General features: G+C 40.0%; 1 protein-coding gene and 1 pseudogene across 11 annotated transcripts in view; both read right to left on the bottom strand.

The window, feature by feature from the left end:
* Window positions 1-6,072: 6,072 nt before the first annotated feature.
* Window positions 6,073-23,898, bottom strand: part of LOC140508356 (uncharacterized) — a 30,720-nt gene continuing 12,894 nt past the window's right edge. For 4 of the 11 annotated variants that reach the window (XM_072616205.1, XM_072616206.1, XM_072616207.1 and 1 more), the window contains one exon: window positions 12,711-23,748. In XM_072616205.1, coding sequence (XP_072472306.1) covers window positions 21,644-23,748 — 2,105 coding nt within the window. In that variant the 3' untranslated portion in view covers window positions 12,711-21,643. Of the gene's footprint in view, window positions 7,981-8,627; window positions 12,174-12,710; window positions 23,749-23,898 lie in introns of those variants that run through there. The other 7 variants (XR_011968390.1, XR_011968389.1, XR_011968388.1 and 4 more) reach the window with 7 other exon arrangements.
* On the bottom strand, window positions 19,841-20,468 carry LOC140508379 (large ribosomal subunit protein uL1 pseudogene; annotated as a pseudogene).

Below are 23,898 nucleotides of genomic sequence, written 5' to 3'. Positions count from 1 at the left end.
CCATCTCTTTCCTTCCCCATCCTTACTAGCTGTGTGACCCTGGGCAGGTCACCTTAACCTGTTGGCCTTAATCCATTGGAGAAGGAAACGTTAAACCAGCCCAGAACAGTTGCTAAGAAAACCGGTGCGCTGTGCTCACTTGAGGTAAGGGAGAAAGACTGACCTACAACCACGTGCCAGGCTCCGTGCTAAATACTGGGGATACAAAAAGAGGCAAAAGACAGCCCCTGCCCTGGGGAGCTCACAGCCCCATGGGGAGACAGCGTGCCAGCGCTTAGAAGGTGAGCTGTGGAGAGGATCAATAGGGAATAACCAACACTGGGAGGAAGAGAAGCTTCTTATAGAAGGGGGGTTCTAGCTGGCACTTAAAGGGAGCCAGGGAGGTCAGTGGTCAGAGCGGAGGATGAAGAGTGACCCAGGCTTTGGGGGACAACCAGAGAGAATGCCAGGAGCTGGAAGCCGGAGGGGCTTGTGGTGAAACGTCCAGGAGGAGAAGTAGGGGACAACGGTGTAAGAAGCCCGGAAAGGGGGGAGAGGACTGGATGATGCGGTGCTCCGGGTGGTGTTCGCTCCCCGAGGCAAGCGGAGCCCCTGGAGTTTATGGATTGGGGAAGGGGTGACGAGGGGAGACCTGCCCTGGAGGGGCTGGATTGGGGAGAAACTTAAGGTGGGCCAAAGTCTTTGTCTCCTCTCCATTATAGAAGAATAATGGATCTCCGGGGAGTCCTCAATCTGACTCATTCCGGGGCGGGGGCGGCTCTGGGGTCGGATCCCCCACCTCGGAGGAAGGAGGGGTCTTTGGTTGGAGGCAGCACTGACCCCAGGCCACGCCACTGGCCCAGGCTGGGTAAAGGGAGCCTTGGACGTAGGGTCCTCCCCCCTCACCACTCACCTGAGCTGGGAGGAGTCAAGTTTAACCTTACCTGGTTGGGAAGCAAAGGTGCTGAGGGAGGAGAGATGGAAATACTGGGAGCTATGGGAGGTGGGAGAGTAGATTCCACAGAGCAGTCACTGTCAAGTCCAAGCCGACGGAGGAGACGTCAAAGGACCCGAAGTCTTTGGCCAGAGAAGTAAGTCTGGGTCTCAGGTACCGCCCCCCCCCTCACCTTCTCTACAGCCCTGCAGGGATCTGCCCTCCCCCTATCTCCTTTGCTAGGTAGATCACCTCGGGACCAGGATATAAAGAATTTTTCATAATCCTTTTATTTTGTGTCCGCCCCCTCTTCCAAAGAATCCTTTCCTCCCAAGAGAGAATTCTCCCTCACCCTGACCCTTCCCCCATGCTGGGAGGCTGGGTTCAAATTCTACTGCCCCAGGTTCCAGTACTAGACTCCATACAATCCTTTACACATGTGATCTCTTTTGACCCTCACAACATCCCTGCCAGGTAGGAGATGTTATTCCCATTTCACAGATGAGGAAACTGAGGCTGAGAGGGCCAGTGAATTTCCTAGAGTCGTAGCTAGTATAATGCTGATGGAGGACTGACTCCAGGCTCTCTACACTTAGTCTTGGCTGCTAAATCACTGAACGTCGGTGTTCTCATCTGTAAAATGAGGGGAATCGACTTGGTGACCCAGAACTGAGCTCCTTTCAGGTTTCAGATATAGGTGCATTCCTGTGATCTGGAGATCAACTCAGGGGAAAAAAAACCACCCCAGGGAAGGTTAGAGTACGAAGGATTTCAGAAAATGATCTTGGAATTCCAACTCTTCAGTAAATCTGCAACCCAGGCTGGAATCCTGGCTGTGCCTTAATGCCCTTGTGACTCTGGGTCAGTCACTGACAACTCTGAGCCTTGTTCCTCCAGGCAAAATGAGGGCCTAGAGCTCTGAGGTCTCTGGCTCTTAGCTCAGGGTCCTTTGAGAGCTGGCCATTTGAAAAGTGGATTCTAGCCTGTGAAACTATCTCTATCCTGACTCAGTTTCCTGCTTTCCTACTACTCTCCTATCCCAGAAAGCCCTCCAGGCCCTGCTGGGGCTCAGGCTCAATTGGGAGAATTCTTCAAGCACATTTTGGGAACCTGAATGAATCCTTAGCCAATCACCAGCTTTCTCCCCTGCTCCAATTTTCCCAGGCTAACTAGATTCCTGGGGGGTCTTTTTATTCACTCCTCTGTGCCGTGCCCTTCTCTCAGAGACAATCTCTGGCCTCCTAGTCATTCTCTCACAGAATCTTAAAATGAACAAGCATAAAATACCCTCCTCCCCTCCCCCCAGCACTGGCCTACATTTGAAAATTGCTTCAAGAAGCTTTGTTGGCCTTAGCACAGTGCTTGGCACATAGTAAAGAGGCTTTGTCATTGCAATCTTAGAGGTTTTCAGTTATGTCTGACTCTTAGGGACTTCTTTTTGGATCTTGGAAAAAATACTTGAGTGGTGATAATATTTAAGATAAATTTTAGACTTTAATAAGGGCCAAAGTTTGAATTAAGAAGAGCCTGGACCTAACAGTCTCCTTTGTTAAACTCAGAGAATGCCTTTTGGTGTCAAGCAAGCAAATGGAACTTTCTTACCAGACCCTTCTCCTGGCATCTTAGTGATAAGGAAAAACACACAGATGTCCTGGGTTGTAATTCAATTGAACGTATGTTAAAGGTACCCTTTCCTGTGTCAGCTATTTTGAGTACCTGTTTAGGACAGGAAGCCTGACACTAGTGGTGGGATTTTCTCCTTGTGGTATGTCATTGAGACATATATTTACACAGCCTGGAATCGCAAGGCCCAACCGACACTACTTTGTTAATTGTCTTGTCTTACTAAATTTATGATTTGTTCAACTAAGAGAGTTCCTTTCTCACGGCAAAATGTATATAAGCCAGAAGATCTCTGTACTGGGTAGCCAGAATATTTTTCTGACTCCATAATGCATTATGTTACCATTTTCTTTAACAGGGAATTGATTAATTAAATCATAAAATGAGTGCATTTAGCCTGTTGCCTTTTCTCTTAACCAAGTTTTCAGGTCAATAGTGGCTTGCCATAACCTCTGATAACGTTTAATATAAAATTTTGGAATAATCTCTTTGTTCTCTCTGAAGCAAACTCAGAGAATGCCTCTCCTTTGTCAACAAAGCCAGCCAAGGCTGACTCTACATTCCTTAAGAGACCTTTAACCTAAGACACTATCTTGAATAATGGGATGTTTTCCATGTCTTAATATTTGTAGTGTTGTCCTGAAAACTTGTTGAAGAAAAGGCAACATGGCTAAATGCATACATTTTATGATTTAATTAATTAATCAATTCCCTATTAAAGAAAACGGTAACATAATGCATTATGGAGCCAGAAATGTTCTGGCTACCCAGTGCAGAAATCTTCTGGCTTATATACATTTTGCCGTGAGAAAGGAACTCTCCTAATTGAGCAAATCGTAAATTCAGTAAGACAGGACAATTAACAAAGCAATGTTGGTCAGGCCTTGGGATTCCAGGCTGGATAAACATATGTCTCGGTGATAAGGAAATCCCACCACTAGTGAGTGGCAGGCTTCCTGCCCTAAACAGATAACTGACATAGGAAAGGGTAAACAAAGTACGGTAGAAATTACGACCTAAGATGTCTATATTTTATTTACCATTAACATGCCATAACATAGTATATGTCTACAAATATTAAGATATGGAAAATGTCCCATTATTCAAGATAGTGTCTTAGGTTAAAGGTCTCTTAAGGAATGTAGAGTCAGCCTTGGCTGGCTTTGTTGACATAGGAAGAGGCACCCTCTGAGTTTGCTTCAGAGAGAACAAAAAGATTATTCTAAAATTTTATATTAAACATTATCAGTAGACATATACTATGTTACGGCATGTTAATGGTAAAGAAAACACAGACATCTTAGGTCGTAATTTCTATTGAACTTTGTTTACCCTTTCCTGTGTCAGTTATCTGTTTAGGGGAGGAAGCCTGCCACTCACTAGTGGTGGGATTTCCTTCTCTATCACCAAGACATGTGTTTACCCAGCTGGAATCCCAAGGCCTGACCAACATTACTTTGTTAATTGTCTTGTCTTTCTAAATTTATGATTTGTTCAACTAGGAGAGTTCCTTTCTCATGGCAAAATGTATATAAGCCAGAAGATTTCTGGCTCCATAATGCATTATGTAACTGTTTTCTTTATGGGGAATTGATTAATTAATTAATTAAATCATAAAATGTATGCATTTAGCCTATTGCCTTTTCTCTCTAACCAAGTTTTAAGGTCAACATCTCCATCTCCTTTTTTCAGATGAGGAAACTGAGGCAAATAGGGTTAAGTGACTTACCCAAGGACACACACCTCTAGTGTCTCAAGTTGGAATATGAACTTAGGTCTTCCTGACTCCAGAGCAGTCACTGGGTCCACAGCACCACCTAGTAGGTACTCAATGTTTATTGATTGATTGGCCTGTTTAGCCTTATTGGCTAAGGGGGCATGGAAGTTGGTGATCTCTGAGGTTCCTCCTTCATCTAAGAACCCAGGAGTCTTAGTGCTGTGACCTCTTTCTGCCCCAGCTCAGCTTTACTTCCAGGGACCCCAGAGTCAAGGAATCTCTGGTTACTTCTTAAATGACTGGACCTGGAACTTGGTTCTCAATTCCTTCTCAGTGAATGAATGAATGAATGAATGAATGAATGAATGAATGAACTGGAAAAGTGATTTATTCAGCTCATCATTAATCCATGCCAGGATTTGCAGTTAGTACTATAGACTCTAGGACCAGAGCCCAGATCCTCCCCGCCCCCCACAATTAACCTAATGACAGGCACTGGCCTTTGGAAAGCCTTTCCTGAAATCCAAGTCTGATTATTGAGCCCCAGACTGCAGAGGAAATGAGAGTGTGGGGGTTGGGTTATCACCCCTCCTCCCACCTCGGACCCTTCCTCCATTCCCTTAGATTAACATTTGTTACTGCTTCATCCTCCCCCCAGTCCTAGATTCTGAAATTCCCTTTTTCTCTTCCTCATTTTTCTGGGCCTTCGTTCCTCCATCCTCTTACCCCATTCCCCTTTCTCTCCTGCCCTCCTCTTAATCTTGGATAGACCTGGGGGGGCTTGGGGCTCTGCTGGCCATTGAGACCTCCCCCCCAGGTATTTCTTTGACTCCCTCAACATTCACCCTAGTTCTTCCAAATCTAGAAAGCCCAGATCCCCTCAGGTCTCTTTGTTTTCATCTAAAATACAAATGAGCCTCCCTCTTACCTTCTGGTCTTTGTTGGGGATCTGCTGGGACAAGGAAATGCTAATGGTTCTCCCCAGACTTTGTTCTACCCAAGTCCTCCGAGTCCCCCTCAACCTTCCCCCCCGCCGTTTTTTTTGTTTTTTGTTTTTTGTCTCCTCTATAGCCCCATTGTTCTTCCTCTTTCCACATCTCTTACTAGGTTCCTGTCTCTGCCTATGAATTTCTGGAGAGAGAAAAAAAACCAGTCCTTATCCTTGGGGAGTTCACTCTAAGGGAATGCTGTGGGGGAATATTGGGAGATCTGAGAGTGGAGTGTCCTGTCTCCTAGGAGATGATCTCAGATCTCTAAATATCAGAGCTAGCCTGGATCTTGGAAATATTCCAGATCATTAATCTTTTCTCAGTGACTTGCTGAAGGTGTCTCAAGCCTAGTCTGAGACAGGGCTTGGAACCTGGCCTTTCTGACTTTGATTATGGATCACTATTCGTAACAAGTGAAGAATTCCTTAGATGAAGCCTGTAGAGAGAGGAGACATATGGAAGGTAATCTCTGAGAGGAAAGCTCTAGCAGCTGGGGATGGAGGAAGAAAACCAGGTCAAACCTGCAGAAGGGAGGATTTCAGCACCATGTTGAAGGATGCTAATGCTGAGGGGAGAAGGGAAGAGCCTTTTAGACTTGAGGGAACAGAGCTTGGGGATGGTTTTCTGTTTTTCTGAGGGTGGGGAAGGGGCAGAAAGGCCAGTGAGTGGAGCCTATGCCGTGAAGGGGGAATAATACAAGGACTGAGAGGTCTGTGGCTCACTTGTATTCAGTCTTGTGGTCTCATTTTCCAATTAGTGAAATTTAGGGGGTTGGATTAGATGTGTTGACCTGAAAACTTGGTTACAAAAAAGGCAACAGGCTAAATGCATACATTTTATGATTTAATTAATTAATTTATCAATTCCCCATAAAGAAAACAGTTACATAATGCATTATGGAGCCAGAAATGTTCTGGCTACCCAGTGCAGAAATCTTCTGGCTTATATACATTTTGCCGTGAGAAAGGAACTCTCCTAGTTAAGCAAACCATAAATTCAGTAAGACAGGACAATTAACAAAGCAATGTTGGTCAGGCCTTGGGATTCCAGCTGGGTAAGAAAATCCCACCAGGCTTCCTGTCCTAAACAGGCCTTTGAAGTTGTTATCTTAACAGAGTTTGGCAAAAGCTGAAGTTACAACCCCAGGCATCTGTGTTTTTCTCTTAACACTAGGATGCTAGAAGAAGGGTCTGATAAGGAAGTCCCATTTGCCCATCAAAAGGCATCCTCTAAGCAAAGGAGACTATTAGGTCCAGACTGTTCTCAATTCAAACTTTGGCCCTTATTAAAGTCTAAAATTTATATTAAATATTAACAGATGACATACTATCCCATTTGTACAGGGCATAGGGTTTGTAAAAGCCTTGGTTTCTGTGACAAAGGCTATATTATTATAGAGGAGTGGCAAGTCTCTTACTCAGAATGAACATAAAAGTGTCTTGGTGGAATTTGAACTCAGGTCTTCTTTTCATCTGGGCAAGTTGATGGAGAAGAGGATGGAGCCCCTGGTATGGAAGACTCACCTTCCTGACTTCAAATCTAGTGGCAGACCACTTACTGGTTGTGTGACCCTGGGCAAGTCACTTCACTGTTTATCTCAGTTTCCTTATCTGCAAAATGAGCTGGAGAAGGAAATGGCAAGCTACTTGTGTCTGCCCAGAACACTCAAAATGGTGGTTTGTAGCACTCAATCCACTGAAGAACTAACTCAATATGAAATGCCCACATTTCCCCCATCTCTAAAAACATTTCTCTTAACCCTATGGTCCCTAAGCTATCCTCTTTCCTCCCTTTGACAGACAAATTCTTAAAAAGCCCCAACCTCTTTGTGAGGCAGCTAGTGGACACAGCAGTGGCTTAGAGCCAAGGGAATCTGAGTTCAAATGTGGCCTCAGATCTTGAATCAGTCACTGAATCCTTACTTCGACTCAAAAAATAAATAAAACAAGTCCCAGTATTGGATTCTCTCTCCTTTTCCCACCCCCTTGCCTCCTTTCTCCTCCTCCTGCAAATCAAATCTCATTCAGTCACCTGAAAGCAATGGTTTCTTTATTGTAAAAACCCTAGCCCCTTCATTGGCTTTTCCTGACTTCTCTGTTGTTATGGTCAGCCATCACCACCTGTTGGATAATCACTTATTCTGGGAGATTCTCTTTTCCTGGGTCTCCTCCTGCCTGTCGGACTGATAACCAAGGGATCCAAAAGTCTTAGAAAGCTTCTCCTGTGATCTGACCTGGTCTCCTTTTCTTCCTGCCCACCTCCTTCCCCATGGGGGTAGCTCTCCCTCAGTTCTGGGTCTGCATTTTGTAGCTAACCCCCATCTGAGCTGTGCTTTCTGAAACAGAGTTTGAATGCTTGGCATTTTAGTTCAAGCAAGGACCTCAGTGTCTGGTACTTTTTCCTGCCAGGTGATCTTTAGTCTTCTTAAGACAGTTCAAATGGAAGCAAATCAGTTTCCTGGCATGGCAGCTAGTAGAGTGTCCATGTTTCACAGGCATGCAATAATGAGGTCAGCACAACAGCTCTGTAGACCTTCAGTTTGGTTGTCAGTCTAATATCTCTTCTCTCCCAAACCTTTCTTCGGAGCTTCCTAAACACTGAGCTAGCTCTGGCAATGCGTGCATCAACCTCATTGCCAATGCCTGGAAAGTACACTGCCAAGCTTGGTAAGTGAACTTATCCACAGCATCCAGAATTTCTCCATTTGCTGTAACTGATGGTTCCTGTTAACCTGAAAACTTAATTAGAGAAAAGGCAACAGGTTAAATGCATACATTTTATGATTTAATTAATTAATTAATCAATTCCCTATTAAAGACAACGGTAACATAATGCATTATGGAGCCAGAAATGTTCTGGCTACCCAGTGCAGAAATCTTCTGGCTTATATACATTTTGCCGTGAGAAAGGAACTCTCCTAGTTGAACAAATCATAAATTTAGTAAGACAAGACAATTAACAAAGTAATGTTGGTCAGGCCTTGGGATTCCAGCTGGGTAAACACATGTCTCGGTGATAAAGAAGGAAATCTCACCACTAGTAAGTGGCAGGCTTCCTGCCCTAAACAGATAACTGACATAGGAAAGGATAAACAAAGTTCAATAGAAATTACAACCTAAGATGTTTGTGTTTTCTTTACCATTAACATGCCATAACATAGTATGTGTCTATAGATAACAAGATATAAGGAAAGTCCCATTATTCAAGATAGTGTCTTAGGTTAAAGGTCTCCTAAGGAGCGTAGAGTCAGCCTTGGCTGGCTTTTGCTGACATAGGAAGAGGCATTCTCTGAGTTTGCTTCAGAGAGAACAAAGAGATTATTCCAAAATTTTATATTAAACATTATCATTCCACATATGCATGAGTGGGGGTGGCTGATGAATACCTCTGTTTTCTTGGTGTTAATTGTTAGGCCAAAATTAGCACAAACAGCAGACAGCTGATCAGTACTTCGTTACATCTCAGCTTCAGAGGCTGCACTGAGTGCACAATTATCTGCAAATAGAAAATCATGCACCAACACTCCTTCTGTTTTTAACACAAGCTGTAAAATATACCCTGGGACCAGATGTCCTGATGTCCTGGTCTCAACTCCTCATTAGGATTCAGCTGTCTTCCAATGAGAGAACATTTCATAGAAAATCAGAACAAGGAAATAAAATCTAGACAGAGGGAAACATCTGCTCAGTGTCAGGATTGGGGTATGGGAGGTCAAGAATGGAGATGGGCCAAGGTGGTAAATGTGTTCAGGAAAAGGAAAGCTCAGGGCGGTGGGCATGTCTGGGCCCAGGCTGCAGAGAAGAAAGGGAGCCTGAGGGGAGAGTGAATCAGGAGGACAACCCAAGAGAGCCAAGGAAGCTTGATCCTGTTATACACAGGCTGTCCCTGGCAGTGCTGTCAGCAGAGCTCATGTCCTCCTGCCTCAGGCCACACACACCTTCCCAGGCCTCTCTGAATCCCTCCCATTGTTCATTTCTTAGGTCAAGTGTATAAGCATTTAGAAAGTGGCTCCTCTGTGCCAACCTACTAGGTATGCAAAGGAAGGTTGAAGAAATGACAGTCCCTGTCCTCAAGGAGCTCACAATCCAATGGGGAGAGAACATCTCATGAGCTGTCTCTGTTAGCTCTGTATACTATTAATGGGAGGCACCCTGAGAGGGAAAGTTCTAGCAGTGACAGGGCCCAGGAAAAGCATGTTTTCAAGTGAGATGTTACCTGAGATACAAAGGAGGCCAGGAGGTTCAGGTGAGGGGGAAGACATTCCCAGAATAAGAGACAGCCATTGGGAAGGCACAGGGTCAGGGGGTGGAGGGTCTTGGTCAAGGATTAGCCAGGAGGCCAGTGAACCTAGGTCAGAGAGAAGAGGACCAAGGTGTAAGAAGGCTGGAAAGGGTTGAGGGGCTGATTACATGGTGTCTGTTATGTTACAGGAACCACATAAATATTATTTTAGTTAATCCTGTTGTAAGAATTGTCAGAATAAGGGAGCCCAGGTTATAGACAGTAAACTGGGGTTCATTTGTCCAGGCAAGAGTGTGACACATTCCAAGAGTGGGTGATGGACATATGTGTATCACAGTTTCCCAAAGGACTCAGAGACATTCTCTGCCTGGACAAGTAACAGGGGCAACCACCCAGTCAGGGCAGCCATTCTTTGGGTAGGATCTGTGGGGTCTTGTAGCTAAGCTTACAAAGTAGTTTTGGGCAAGATCAGGTTAGGGTACACAGAGAGAAAAAGGTACATTTTTAGGAAAAGGAAAAAACAATGTGAATTTAGAGGTAGAGTTGGAAAGGTCTACTAAAAGTTTTTTTAGCATAGCTACTTGGACCAGTCCAAAGATCACACTATTTGCTTGAAACTTTCACAGAATATCATTCTTATTTTTCCTTAAATTCTAGAGAATGTTACCCCAAAACTCACTAAAATATTTCACAAGGGGATGACTTCCTGGAATTATCCAAAGTCCCAGATGTTTTCTTTCGCAATCTTAAATGAATAATCTCCAAACCTCCAAAATCTATTCAGATGTTCTTAGCACTATTTTTTTCAACTTAATCCCCCATTAAAAGACTGAAGTGGGACTGAGCCCACTTAATATATTTTGTATAATGATTATATCTCATATGATAAACTATTTCATATAATGAAACTTCATCATTCTCAGTGTAATAAACTCTTTGGATGCTGTTTTTTAGCAGTTTTTTTCTGGTGGGCTGCATTTTCCCTTTAGAAATCTTTCAAGGTAACAGAATCTACAAACAGAATCCAACACTAAACACAACACAAGACAAAGATTTTCCAACATGTTACAAGAAACAAAAACATAGAACAATAAAACATATTTCTTTTCAATTTGCAATAGAAGCCAAATTAGCCAAAACAAATTACCAGATGAATCTCTTGTAGATTTATATCAGATAGCACTCCACAGAGGGCTGGTTAGTCATTCTCTTATCAGGAGCAACCCCTGGTCCCACACTTACAAAAGCCTATTCAAGGGGAAACCCACAGGTATCTTACTACTACTGGAACCCATATTCCTTCATAATCCCTGAGAGAAAACTTGAAAAAAAATTAAAACTTAAGTCTTAATGCTAAACCATTCCAATCTCAGAGGAAAACAATTTCAAACTAAACCACCCCAATATCTGGGGCAAACAATCCCAAACTAAACCTTACCCTGGCTCAGAAAAAAATAGGGATTGAGAACAGGAGGCTAGCCTTCCATGAAAAAGATGCTTGGTGAAAGGGGAGTTTTTCTGGAACACTGTCAACCGGGCTGGCTTCACCAAAAAAATGTGAATACATAAGAATGGACAAAATAGACACGGACAAAAACTGAACAAGCAATTTTAAAGGAAAAAAATGCAAATTACCTACTAGTGTGGGGAAATATACTTTATAATCCTTAATCCAAAGCACTAATTAGAAAGATTTTTTGATAGGTATAGGTGATAAAATGAGCATCACAAATACTGTAGATCATTTATTTTCCTCAACTGTGTATTTTAACTTTGTATTTGTGCAACATGGGAGACACTGGCACAGGACTGCTCAGAATGGCGTGCCCACATAAGAAAAGGTACTGCGCTCTATGAGCTAAGTATAATTGAGACAGCACAAAGTAAACGCAGGATGCGCAAATTTAGGATATCCACCCCAAATATCCATATGGACTACCTGTGCCCAACTTGTGGTAGAGCATTCTGATCAGCTGCAGTCAGACACTGAAATTTCACTTTACAATGGTGATGTCATCTTGGTTCTCTTTGCAGATGAACAACCATAACCATTTGTTACAACAGTATTTTTCCCCCTCTTTCATCTGGGAGAGGGCAGATCAGCAGGAGAGGAAAATGTCATTTAAAAAAAGTTTAAGCAAAACTGCTCCAAATCAATAATTAGATAAATGCAAGTTAAATCAGCTCTCAGGCTCTACCTCATCCATAAGCATTGGACAAAGAAAAAAAATAAGTGTAGAAAAGGCAATGTGAAAATATACACATTAATTCACTCTCTATTGGTGAAGCTGTGAGATCCCTACTGCATCAGAAATTGGGTATATTCTTTGACTCGGTGATACCAGTGGAGGGCATATTCCCTTAAAGGAAGGAAAAGGAACCAAGTGTACAAAAATATTCTTACCAGCTCCTTTTGTTCTATCAAAGAACTGGAAAGTAAGATGTGATGTCCTACAATAAGGCAACAGGTGTACAAATTTTGGTATGTGAATGTTACAGAACAATAATACACCATAAAACAGGCAATTTCAGCAAAAAGCAGGAAGAGTAGCATGGACTAATGCAGATTACGGGGAGTAATTGATAATGATAACATTATGAAGGCCAACAACTTGGCAAGAATATCATACCTCTTATCATTGTAATTATCAACCACTGTATCAGGAACTTAAATCAGGATCTCTGCCACCTGAGAAGAGATGCGTATAAGATGTAGAATACAAAGTACACTTTGGGAAATGGACAGTGTGGCAATTTCTTTTCCTTGACTATGTTTTCATTACAAATATTTTGTTTGATGACTTTTTCAATTTGGGATAGGAAAGCGTAGCAGTGGGAAGTGCACTATGAATAGGACTGGGGTAGGGTTAGGGTTAGAATTGGATAGAATTGGAGAATCGGATTTCCCTCCCCTCTCCCTCCAAATCTCAAAATAATGAAGAAAATTGATGAATTGTAATAATATATAATAATAATAATTGTAATATGCAACAGAACAGAAGGCCAGGAGGAATGAGAAGATTTGAACGTCATGTTGCATTTTGTTACTTTAAAAAGTCAGGCATTATGCATATTAGAACTTATTTCACATATAATCCTTTTATAGTGCATATAAAATGTTCATTTCATTTCACACTTGTGAATTTCAAAATTTTTAAAAAATCAAATATTGGTTTTCTTTTTGTCATTTTCACCAAATTCACAAAAATGACAAGAAATGACAAAATTATTTTCATATTACTTTATTTATTTATTCATTTATTATCAGTGCTTTGGAAATCTTGTTTTCATGTGGCATTTATCATTGTCAGGACTTTGGAAAACTTCCTATTCTTTCACCACTCTTCTATTGGCAATGGTTTCAGGTACACATGATGTAAATTCTCTCAATATCTTGGATATATGTTCCCTACCTTGGTCATGTAGTCATCTTAGTTCTACTAATAGCTTTCAAAATGAGGGTTTTTACCTGTTACTGGTACCATGTTCAGAATCATACTGGGATTGAGTTGTTCAGGACTTTAGAACGAACACAGGCCAGCTCAATATTGCAACAGAAGTCTACCTACACCTTCCAAATACAAAGGTGTTGGTAGGTGAGGCAGCAGTGGAAGAACCTCAGTAAATGGAAGATTCTCCATCTCAAAGCTCTCTTACCTTTTCCTTTTTTTCTGGGGTCCCACTTCTGAGCACTTTCCTCTCTGAAAAGGTGACCAATACTTTTTTCCCTCTCTACGTACCCTTAGATTTTTCCCTTCCTCTTGAGGCTCTGGGATCCAGTTCTCCACATTAATGTCACATTCCCTACAAAGAAACCCACCTCCACTAACCTCTCCCTGGATCTTTTTTTATTTAAAATATTATAGATTTATTTAAAATTTAATTCTCCAACTCGAGTGCGCAAATAAAAACTCCAACAAAAATGTTTATTTTTACTTTGTAGTATACAAATATACAAAATGGAAATTAGCTTAAATTTATGTTACAAATTTATTTGGTAAAAAAACTAGAAAAAACCATTTGTTCTACTTAAGGCATATTTGAGGATCAACCATTGTACAAATTATTGCACACTCAAACCACAGAGCACTATAGTTTAGGCTGCATAAATTTTTAAAGAAATAAATGGGGGGGAGGGGGGGAGAGCCAAGATGGCTGAGTACAGACTTTCTACAGCACTGCCCCCATACCCTGCCAAATACCTGTACAAATGACTAAACAAATTCTGGACCTGCAGAACCCACAGAATGATGGAGTGAAGCAAATCTCCAGCCTAACACAGCCTGGAAGGTCACTGGGAAGTGTCTATTGTGCCATGCAGGGAGCAGGGCACAGTCCAGCGTGGGCTGAGCTGTCCCAGACAGGACCTGAGCAGGCCTTGGGGAGACAGAATCTCTCACAACTGTGGCAGTTTCCAGACTTCAGTACCCCAAAACGCTGAGGACAAATTGGAAGGTCAGTGGTAAAAGCCAGTGGGACCAGTGCAGAAGAGTGCAAAAACTGGGAAGAGAAATGAATGATGCAAGAAAATCTTGAAAAATAAGTCAACTGCTTGCTAAAGGAGACCCAAAAAAATGCTGAAGATAATAACACTTGAAAAAATAGACTAACTGAAATGGCAAAAGAGATCCAAAAAACCAATGAGGAGAAGAATGTCCTAAAAAGCAGAATTGGTCAGATGGAAAAGGAGATCCAAAAGCTCAGTGAAGAAAATAATTCCTTAAAGATCAGAATGGAGCAGATGGAAGCTAATGACTTTATTAAAAATCAAGAAATTATAAAACAAAAACATAGGAATGAAAATATAGCAGACTGTGAAATAACTCATTGGAAAAACAACTGGCCTGGAAAACAAATCCAGGAGAGACAATTTAAAAATTATGGGACTACCTGAAAGCCATAATCAAAAAAAGAGCCTAGACATCATCTTTCATGAAATTATCAAGGAAAACTGCCCTGATAGTCTAGAACCTGAGGGTAAAATAAATATAGGAAGAATCAACCAATCACCTCATGAAAGAGATGTAAAAAGAAAAATGCCTAGGAATATTGTAGCCAAATTCGAGAGTTCCCAGGTCAAGGAGAAAATATTGCAAACAGCCAGAAAGAAACAATTCAAGTATTGTGGAAATCCAATCAGGACAACCAACACAAGATCTAGTACCTGCTACATTAAAGGGTCAAAGGGCTCGGAATATGATATTCCAGAAGTCAAAGAAGCTAGATTAAAACCAAGAATCACCTACCCAGAAAAATTGAGTATAAAACTTCAGGGGGGAAAATGGTCATTCAATGAAATAAAGAACTTTCAAATATTCTTGACAAAAAGACTAGAGCTGAATAGAAAATTTGACTTTTAAATATGAGAATCAAAAGAAACATGAAAAGGTAAACAGGAAAGAGATATCATAAGGGACTTACTAAAGTTGAACTGTTTACATGCCTTCGTGGAAAGATAGTATTTGTAACTCTTGAGACTTTTCTCAATATTTGGGTAGTTGGAAGGATTACATATATATAGACAGAGGGCACATGGTGAGTTGAATAGGAAGGGATGATATCTAGAAAAATAAAATTAAGGGGTGAGAGGAATATATTGAGAGAATAAAGGAATGGGGCAAATTATGTCTCATAAAAGGGGCAAGAAAAAAATTTTTCAATGAAGGGGAAAGGAAGGAAGGTGAGAGGAAAAAAGTGAACCTTACTCTCATCACATTTGCCTTAAAGAGGGAATAACATGCTCACTCAATTTGGTATGAAAATTTATCTTACACTATGGGAAAGTAGGGGGGAAGGGAATAAGTGGGGTGTGGGGGGGATGATAGAAAGGAGGGCAAATGGGAGGAGATAATTAGAAGTAAACACTTTTGAGGAGGGACAAGGTCAAGAGAATAGAATAAATGGGGGGCAGGATAGGATGGAGGGAATGTCTTTCACAACAAGACTTTTATGGAAGTCTTTTGCATAACTACACATGTATAACCTATATTGAGTTGCTTGCCTTCTCAGTAAGGATGGGTGGAGGAGGGAGAGAAATTGGAACTTAAATTTTTAAAAATGAATGTTAAAAATCGTTTTTACATGCAACTGGGAAATAAGAAATACAGGTAATGGGGTATAGAAATCTATTTTGCCCTACAAGAAAACAGAAGAGATGGGGATAAAGGAAGGGAGGGGTGTGATAAAAGGGAGGGTAGATTGGGGGAAGGAGTAATCAGAATCCATGGGGTCTTGGGGCGGGGGAAGCGGAGAGATGGGGAGAAAATTTAGAACTCAAAATCTTGTGGGTAATCAATGTTGAAAACTAAAATAAATTTTAAAAAAAGGAACAAACCAGATTTATTTACCTGGCTTAGGTCTTAAATGGAGAATGAGAGACAAAATACATTTCCTTTTAGAATATGCAGCAGTTTGAGAACTTGGGCTTCCTTTTATTGGTACCTTTAGAAGCATGAGTCACTAAGCACCATTAATTAGACTTTCAAAATATTTTTTGTACCTTAAAGTCTTCCTCTACTAACATAGTAATGGCTTCAAAAATACAAGATGAGCTTTATATTTGTATTGCATTGAAACACAATTTAAAGGAATGTATACTTTATACACAATCTGTTATGGGGCAAATCCCTTGACCTGCAGTTGAGCTAAGTACGTTGTAGAATGGTCTGGGTATAACTTATTGCCAAAATTTGAGGTGTGGACATGTCACAGGCTTAATGGAGTGTATCTAGGGTGGGACGTTAGATTCATTATTCTATTGGGCAGGACTCTACATCCACCATACTATTTAGGGATGATTCCTGTAGTTGGAAAGCTCTACAGCTGTAGTACATGTGGTCTGGAGTGCTACCTTAGCTAACCAGACTAACTCAAACCTTAGCTCTGCAGCTGATGAGCTGTGCAAAAACAAAACAAATAAGTGACAATTTTATCGGGATATTGATTCTAAAACACCACCTAATACTCTTGTGCACAAAATGGGAGCTTGGTACTACAGAAGCTGAGGGTTGCAAGAAGTCTTACAGAAAAGGAAACTGTGGGTTGGGAGATGTTACCTCCTTCACATCAAGCACTGACGATGACTTCATCAACAATTACCACCACCCTTTTTCCAGATATTCTCATAAGAATCTGCACAAATGTAACCATAAAAATTGAGAATGTGGATTGCATTGCTAGCCTGAACAGGGGAGTTCAGGGGAGTGTTCCAAATTTTCTGTGAGAAACATTTTAAGAAAATAACTTAGTCACTAGTAGGTTTTGGCCTTGGAAGTATGTGAAAAAAACTACCCACAATTGGGAAAAAAACCTACCCACCTTGAAGTGATGTAATTTCCCAAAGCTGTTACTGATGGAAATAATATAATGACCCTTCTGACCTCAGTTTGTCCAGACTATTTGTGTCCACAAAGTGTCATCACTAATTGGAGCCAATCCCATTCTGCTGAGAGTGCCAGAGTCTAGGTGAATTAAGGAGGGGGCTGTGGAGTAGAGACAGTTTGTATGATAAAAACATGTATGCTGGCTACTTTTCTTTTTACTATATTGTTCTTTGTACAATAAGGGTAAGACTACCAAGAGGACGTGACAACAACAAAAAGATCTTTGTAGTAAATTTCTGTGACAAAGGTCTGATGTTCAAGATACATAAAAACCTGATTAAAATGCATAAGGATGAGAGATATTCTCCAATAGACAAGGTTGAAACATACGAAGAGTCAGTTCTCAAAGACAGATTTCCAAAATATAAAAAGTCATATAAAAAAGTACCAAATCTCCTATAATAAGAAAAATGCAAGTTAAAACTTCCAACTCACAGCCATAAAATAAGCAATGATGGGAAAAAAAGTTTGGAAGGTCTATAATTTGGTCCTTCCATTTGTTTTTGTTTTGTTTTAAATTTAATTTTTCCCCCAGTTATCTGTAAAAATAATTTTTAACACAAGTTTCTTAAAATTTTGAGTTCTCCTTCTCAACTCTCCCCCTTCTTGAGCATATTTTGTGAATATATGTGCAAAATGTATTTCTCATTTCATATTATGAAAGAAAACCCAGAACCCAGAAAAAAATCCCAAGAAAATAAAATTTAAAAAAAAATTTTTTCAACCTGTAATCAGGTTTCAACTGTTCTTTCTCTGGAGATGGATAGGTTTTTTTTTTTTCCATTATAAGTCCTTCAGAATTATCTAGGATAATTGTACAGCTGAGAATAGTTAAATCATTTTCAGCTGATCACCATACAATATTACTGTGACTGTGTTCACTGCTCTCCTGGTTCTTCTCATCTCACTTTGCATCAATACATATGAATCTTTCCAGGTTTTTCTGAAATCTGCCTGCTCATCATTTCTTATAACACAATAGTATTTCATCGATCCAAAACTTGGCCAGCTACTCCCCAACTGACTGAAATGTCCTCAACTTCCAATTCTTTGCCACCACTAAAGAAACTGCTGTATTTTTTTAAATATAGGTCCTTTTCCTTTTTTTTTATCTCTTTGGGATATAAACCTAGTAGTGCTATTGCTGGGTCAAAAGTTATGCATTTTCATAGCCCTTGGGACATTGTTCCAAATTGATCTACAGAATGGTTGAATCAGTTCATAACTCCAGTGTTTCAATTTCCCCACATCCCCTCCAACATTTGTCATTTTCCTTTTGTCATATTAGCTAATTTGACAGGTGTGGAGTGGTACCTCTGAGTCATAATTTACATTTCCCTAATCAATAGTAATTTAGAGAATTTTTTTTAACAATTATAAATAGCTTTGATTCCTTTGTCTAAAAACTGCATGTTTATATCCTTTGACTATTGATCAACTGAAGAATGGCTCTTATTTGGATAAATTTGACTCAGTTTTCCAAACATCTGAAAAATGAGGCCATTAATAGAGAAACTTGCTATAATTTTTTTCAGTTATTATTTTCCTCCATAACATTTTCCCCATTTATCCTACTCTCTCCTTTCAAACTGTTCCTCCTCAAAAGCACTTTGCTTCTGACTACTCCCACAATCCACCCACCCTTCTGCCACACAATTCCACACACAATTATCTCCTTCCCCTCTTCCTTTCCTACAGGATAAGACAGATTTATACACCAAACTAAACGTGTATGTTGCTCCTTCTGATGAGCCTAAGGTTCATTCACTCCTCCCATACCCTAATCTTCCCCCTCACCCTATAAAATCTTTTTCACACTTCTATTTTTGTGAGGTATTTAGCCAATTCTACTTTTCTCCCTTTTCCCTTTTTTCAGTGCATTCTCACCCCTTATTTTTTCTCACCCCTTATTTATTTTTTTAGATAATCATCTCATATTCAACTCATATCTGTGCCCTTTTTCTATGTTTACTCCTTCTAACTGCCCTAATGAGAAAGTTCTTAAGAGTTACAAGTATCCCCTTCCCAGCTTAACCTTATTGAATTCCTTATGATTTCTCTTTCCTGATTACCTTTTTATGATCCTCTTGAGTCTTGTATTTGAAAATCAAATTTCCTATTCAGCTCTGGTCTTCTCATCAGAAATGCTTGAAAGTCCTCTATTTCACTGAAAATCCATTTTCTCCCATGAAAGAATATACTCGATTTTGCTGGATAGGTTATTCTTGATTATAATACCAACTCCTTTGCCCTCTGGAATATTCCATTCAAAGCCCTCTGATACTTTCATGTAAAAGTATATAAATCCTGACTGTGACTCCACAAAATTTAAATAGTTTCTTTCTGGCTGCTTGCAATATTTTCTCCTTGACCTAGGAGCACTAGAATTTGACTATACTATTCCTGGAAGTTTTTATTTGGGGATCTCTTTCAAGAGGTGATGGGTGGATTCTTTCAATTTCTATTTTACCCTCTAGTTACTGAATATCAGGCCAGTTTTTCTTGATTAGTTCTTGAAAGATGATGTCTAGGATTATTTTTTTTTATCATGCCTTTCAGGTAGTCCAGTAACTTATCTCTCAATCTATTTTCCAAGTTAGTTGCTTTTTTAAAGAGATTTCACATTTTTCCAATTTTTTCATTAATTTGATTTTGTTTTATTGCTTGTTGCTTCATGGAGACATTCATTTTCACTTGTTTAAGTCTAATTTTTAAAGAATTATCTTCTTCTGTGAGTTTTTATATCTCCTTTTCCATTTGAAAAATTCTAGTTTTTAAGGAGCTCTTCAGTGAATTTTTGTATCTTTCCATTTGGTTAATTGTGTTTTGAGGCATTCTCTTCATTAGATTTTTGTGCCTCTTTTACCATTTGGCATATTTTGGTTTTTTGTGAATTTGGTTTTTTTTTTGTTAGTAGCTTCCACCCTTTATTAATTCATTAGTAGCTTCTGCCATTTACTACCACCATGTTGATTTAATACAGCTGCTAGGGCTTGCCCATGGTGCTCTTGATATACAACACCCTCACATTTTGCCAGCTTTTCTTCAGCAAAGAAATCAGGAAATTGACAGCAAATGGATGTTGTAGACAAGCTAATCATCTGCCATCTTCACATGACCAACAGTCACTGCCAAACAAAGCACCTTCTTCATCTGGAACTTCACAGATTTACTCTCATCAACCTGTTACCATATTCTCACTGTGGGTGAGCAGAGATGAAAACTTGCCAGCTTTGTTCAGGTCAGGAACAAGGATTCGAGAATTTGAAAAAGGACTCAGAGGCCATAAAGGCATCATATTTTGGGGGCAGTTTCTTGACCAATTTCTTGTTTTTATTCAACTTCTTCAGGATCTTGAAGATTTCTATAGCCTTGGCTTCATCACAGTACTGCTGGTCTCCCAGTACACACACAGAGAATTTAGGCCAGGGTGTGGATTTGAACCTGACGATGCCAGAGAAATGTTTGTCCCTTGGGGATCCTAGTTCTTCAGATTGATCTGCAGCTCCAGTTTCCAAAAATTTTCTTTGTTTGCACTGGGTTCCATGCAGGACCTCCTGCACAGCTTCATAGAGTGTGTCACAAGGGACTTTCCTACTCATGTCTGCTAACTGGTCACAAGCTGTGAAAAAAAAACCCAAAATATTCTGGTTTTTAAGAAGTTATTTTCTTCAGTATGTTTTTTTGTGTGTGTGCCTCTTTACCAAGCTGTTGACTTTTTTCATGATTGTCTTGCATCACTAGCATTTCTCATCCCAATTTTTGTTCTACCTCTTATGTGATTTTTTAAAATCCCTTTTAAGCTCTTCCAGAAACTTTTTTTTGACCTGAAATCAATTCCCATTATTCTTTGATGTAGTAACTGTGACTCTGTTGTCTTCTTTCAAGTCTGTTTTCATCTTCCCTTTCATCTTTCATCACAGTAACTTTCCATGGTCAAGAGTTTTTTTTTTTGTTGTTTCCCCATTTCCCCAGCCTATTTCTAAGCTTTTAACTTTCTATCAAAGTTGGGCTTTGCTCCTATATTGGAAGATGCACTGTTTCAAACATGAATTTTTTGTGTAGCTGTTTGCAATGAGTTTTGGGGATTTTAAGTTTTCAGTTGTTCCAAGATGGTATGATTTAAGGAGAGATATGTTTACTACTCTCCTGGACTGTTAGCCACCACAAATTCTTTTATGTCCTGCCAGGAATTCTGAGGAGTAATGACAAACATTAGGATTTCAGAGAAAAATTCATTATATAGTGTTTTAGGCAGTGTGAATTCTGGAATACTTAATGAGGTCTCCTTTGTTGAGATGTCTAATGAGGTCTGTGCTACAGCTGGGTACCTTCCCTTGTTAAAAAGATCCCTAAGTTTTATCTCCAGAATGATTCATCCAATGGACAGAGCTCAAACACGAGCTCTAGTTAAAGCCCTTCCCACAACTATTGCTTTTATATGCCACCATTCCAGTATGAATATTCTTCTCCAGAGGAAAACACATCCTCCTTGTGTGCATTCTTAAGGCTTCTCTCCACGGAATCCTCTCATATAAAGAGATGACCTCTGGCTGGAGACCTTCCACACTGAGTCCTCATGGAGCTGCTCCTGAGAATTAATTTTTTAATACTGAACAACTTCTGAACTCCATTTGGATACCTTTCCTCATTGATAAGTGATAATATTTCTATGATATGAATTTTCTGGTGAGGAATAAGAAGCAAAGGCTTCAGCACATTATTATCCTAAGATTTCTCTCCACTGTGAATTCTCCTTAAATAAGCTGCATGGTAACTAAAAGCTGTCATGTATATGACACTCATTAGGTTTCTCTACAGTGTGCATTCTTTGATGTGTGACAAAATTGGTCCTCTGTGTAAAAGCCTTTTCACACTGACTACCTTCAAAACGTTTCTCTTGAGTGTGGATTCGTTGATGCCTACCAAGACTGGAGCTGTATCTGAAAGTCTTTCCACATTGATTACATGCAAAAGGGTTCTCTCCAGTGTGGATTCTCTGATGTGTAGCAAAATGGGACCTCTGTGTAAAAGCTTTTCCACACTGATTACACTGAAAAGGTTTCTCTCCAGTGTGGATTCGCTGATGTATAGCAAGATAACTCTTTGTGAAAGCCTTTCCACATTGTTCACATTCATAAAATTTCTCTCCAGTGTGGATTCCTCTGTGTCTAGAAAGACTGGATCTCTTTGTGAAATTCTTTCCACAATGATCACATTCAAAAAGTCTCTCTCCAGTGTGGATTCTCTGATGTGCAACAAGACTAGAGCTCTTTCTGAAAGTCTTTTCACACTGATTACATTCATAAGGTTTCTCTCCAGAGTGGATACTCTGATGTGTAGCAAAATTGGCCCTCTGTATAAAAACTTTTCCACATTGATTACCTTCAACAGGTTTCTCTCGAGTGTGGATTCGCTGATGCCTACCAAGACTGGAGCTGTACCTGAAAGTCTTTCCACACTGATTACATTCAAAAGGGTTCTCTCCAGTGTGGATTCGCTGATGTGTAGCAAAATTGGCCCTTTGTGTAAAAGCTTTTCCACATTGACTACACTGAAAAGGTTTCTCTCCAGTGTGGATTCGCTGATGTATAGCAAGATAGCTCTTTGCGAAAGCCTTTCCACATTGTTCACATTCATAAAATTTCTCTCCAGTGTGGATTATTTGGTGTCTGGCAAGACTGGAGCTCTTTGTGAAAATCTTTCCACACTGATCACATTCAAAAAGTCTCCCTCCAGTGTGGATTCTCTGATGTGCAGCAAGACTAGAGCTCTTTCTGAAAGCCTTTTCACACTGACTACATTCATAAGGTTTCTCCCCAGAGTGGATTCTCTGATGTGTAGCAAAATGGGACCTCTGTATAAAAGCCTTTCCACACTGATTACATTCAAAAGGTTTTCTTCCAGTGTGGATTCGCTGATGTATGGCAAGATAGCTCTTTGTGAAAGCCTTTCCACATTGTTCACATTCATAAAATTTCTCTCCAGTGTGAATTCTTTGGTGTATGGCAAGACTGGACCTCTTTGTAAAAATCTTTCCACATTGATCACATTCATAAAGTTTCTCTCTAGTGTGGATTCTCTGATGCCTGCCAAGATGGGAGCTGTATCTGAAAGTCTTTCCACACTGATTACATTCAAAAGGTTTCTCTCCAGTGTGGATTCTCTGATGGCGAATAAAGAGTGATTTGTAGCAGAAACCCTTTCCACATTCATTACATTCATAAAACTTCTCTCCATTATGAATCTTCTGATGTTTAGTAAGATCTGAGTTACAATCAAAGGCCTTCCCACACTGATCACATGCATATGTTTTCATTCCAGTAGCAAATCTAGGATGATAAGGAAGAAATAAATCATGGGATAAGGTTGTTTCACAAACATCATATTCATCAGGCTCCTTTATAATGTGAAGTTCTGGATGAACTATAAGGTTAGAGTTTTGCTTGAAGACGTTTCCACCTTTATTACTTACATAAAGCATTTCTCCAGTATTTTTCTTGATGACATCTGAACTCCAGTTAATGGTCATTTCCTGTTGATTACCTTGATACATTTGCATTTCAGGAGGCTTCTCTAGGGGCTGAAAAAGCTCTACTTGTTCAGTAGAACATTTGCTATATCTACTATCCTGAAGACAATCATATTCTGAGGTCATTTTTTTACAGTGATTTAGGACTGAACACTGTCTCACTCTCCTTTCAATTTCATCAACTTCACAGTGACTCTTTGGATTTTTATCCACTTTCATATTAGAGTTGTGGATTTCTCTCAAATAGAAGTCACACAGACCATCACTCATAAATCTTTGCTGGTCAGATTCTTCCACAAAAATTCTCAGCTTTGTAGTTGTCTCATTCACTTCAAACTTGGTCTCTGCATCTGAGGAAAACAAACAAACAGGCACATACAATGAAAGGCAGACATACATGTATGTTCTTTCCTCTGGTGGCAGAAAATAAATTCATCTATACTTTTCCCCATTTCAAAAGAAGAGTTTTCAAACTTAAACAGGCAGAACCAATGTTTGGA

This window comes from Notamacropus eugenii, chromosome 5, assembly GCF_028372415.1.
Source record: "Notamacropus eugenii isolate mMacEug1 chromosome 5, mMacEug1.pri_v2, whole genome shotgun sequence".
Classification (NCBI taxonomy): Eukaryota; Metazoa; Chordata; class Mammalia; order Diprotodontia; family Macropodidae; genus Notamacropus; species Notamacropus eugenii.
Note: the sequence above shows the minus strand (reverse complement) of the source record. Positions and strands in the feature narration are given on the sequence as shown.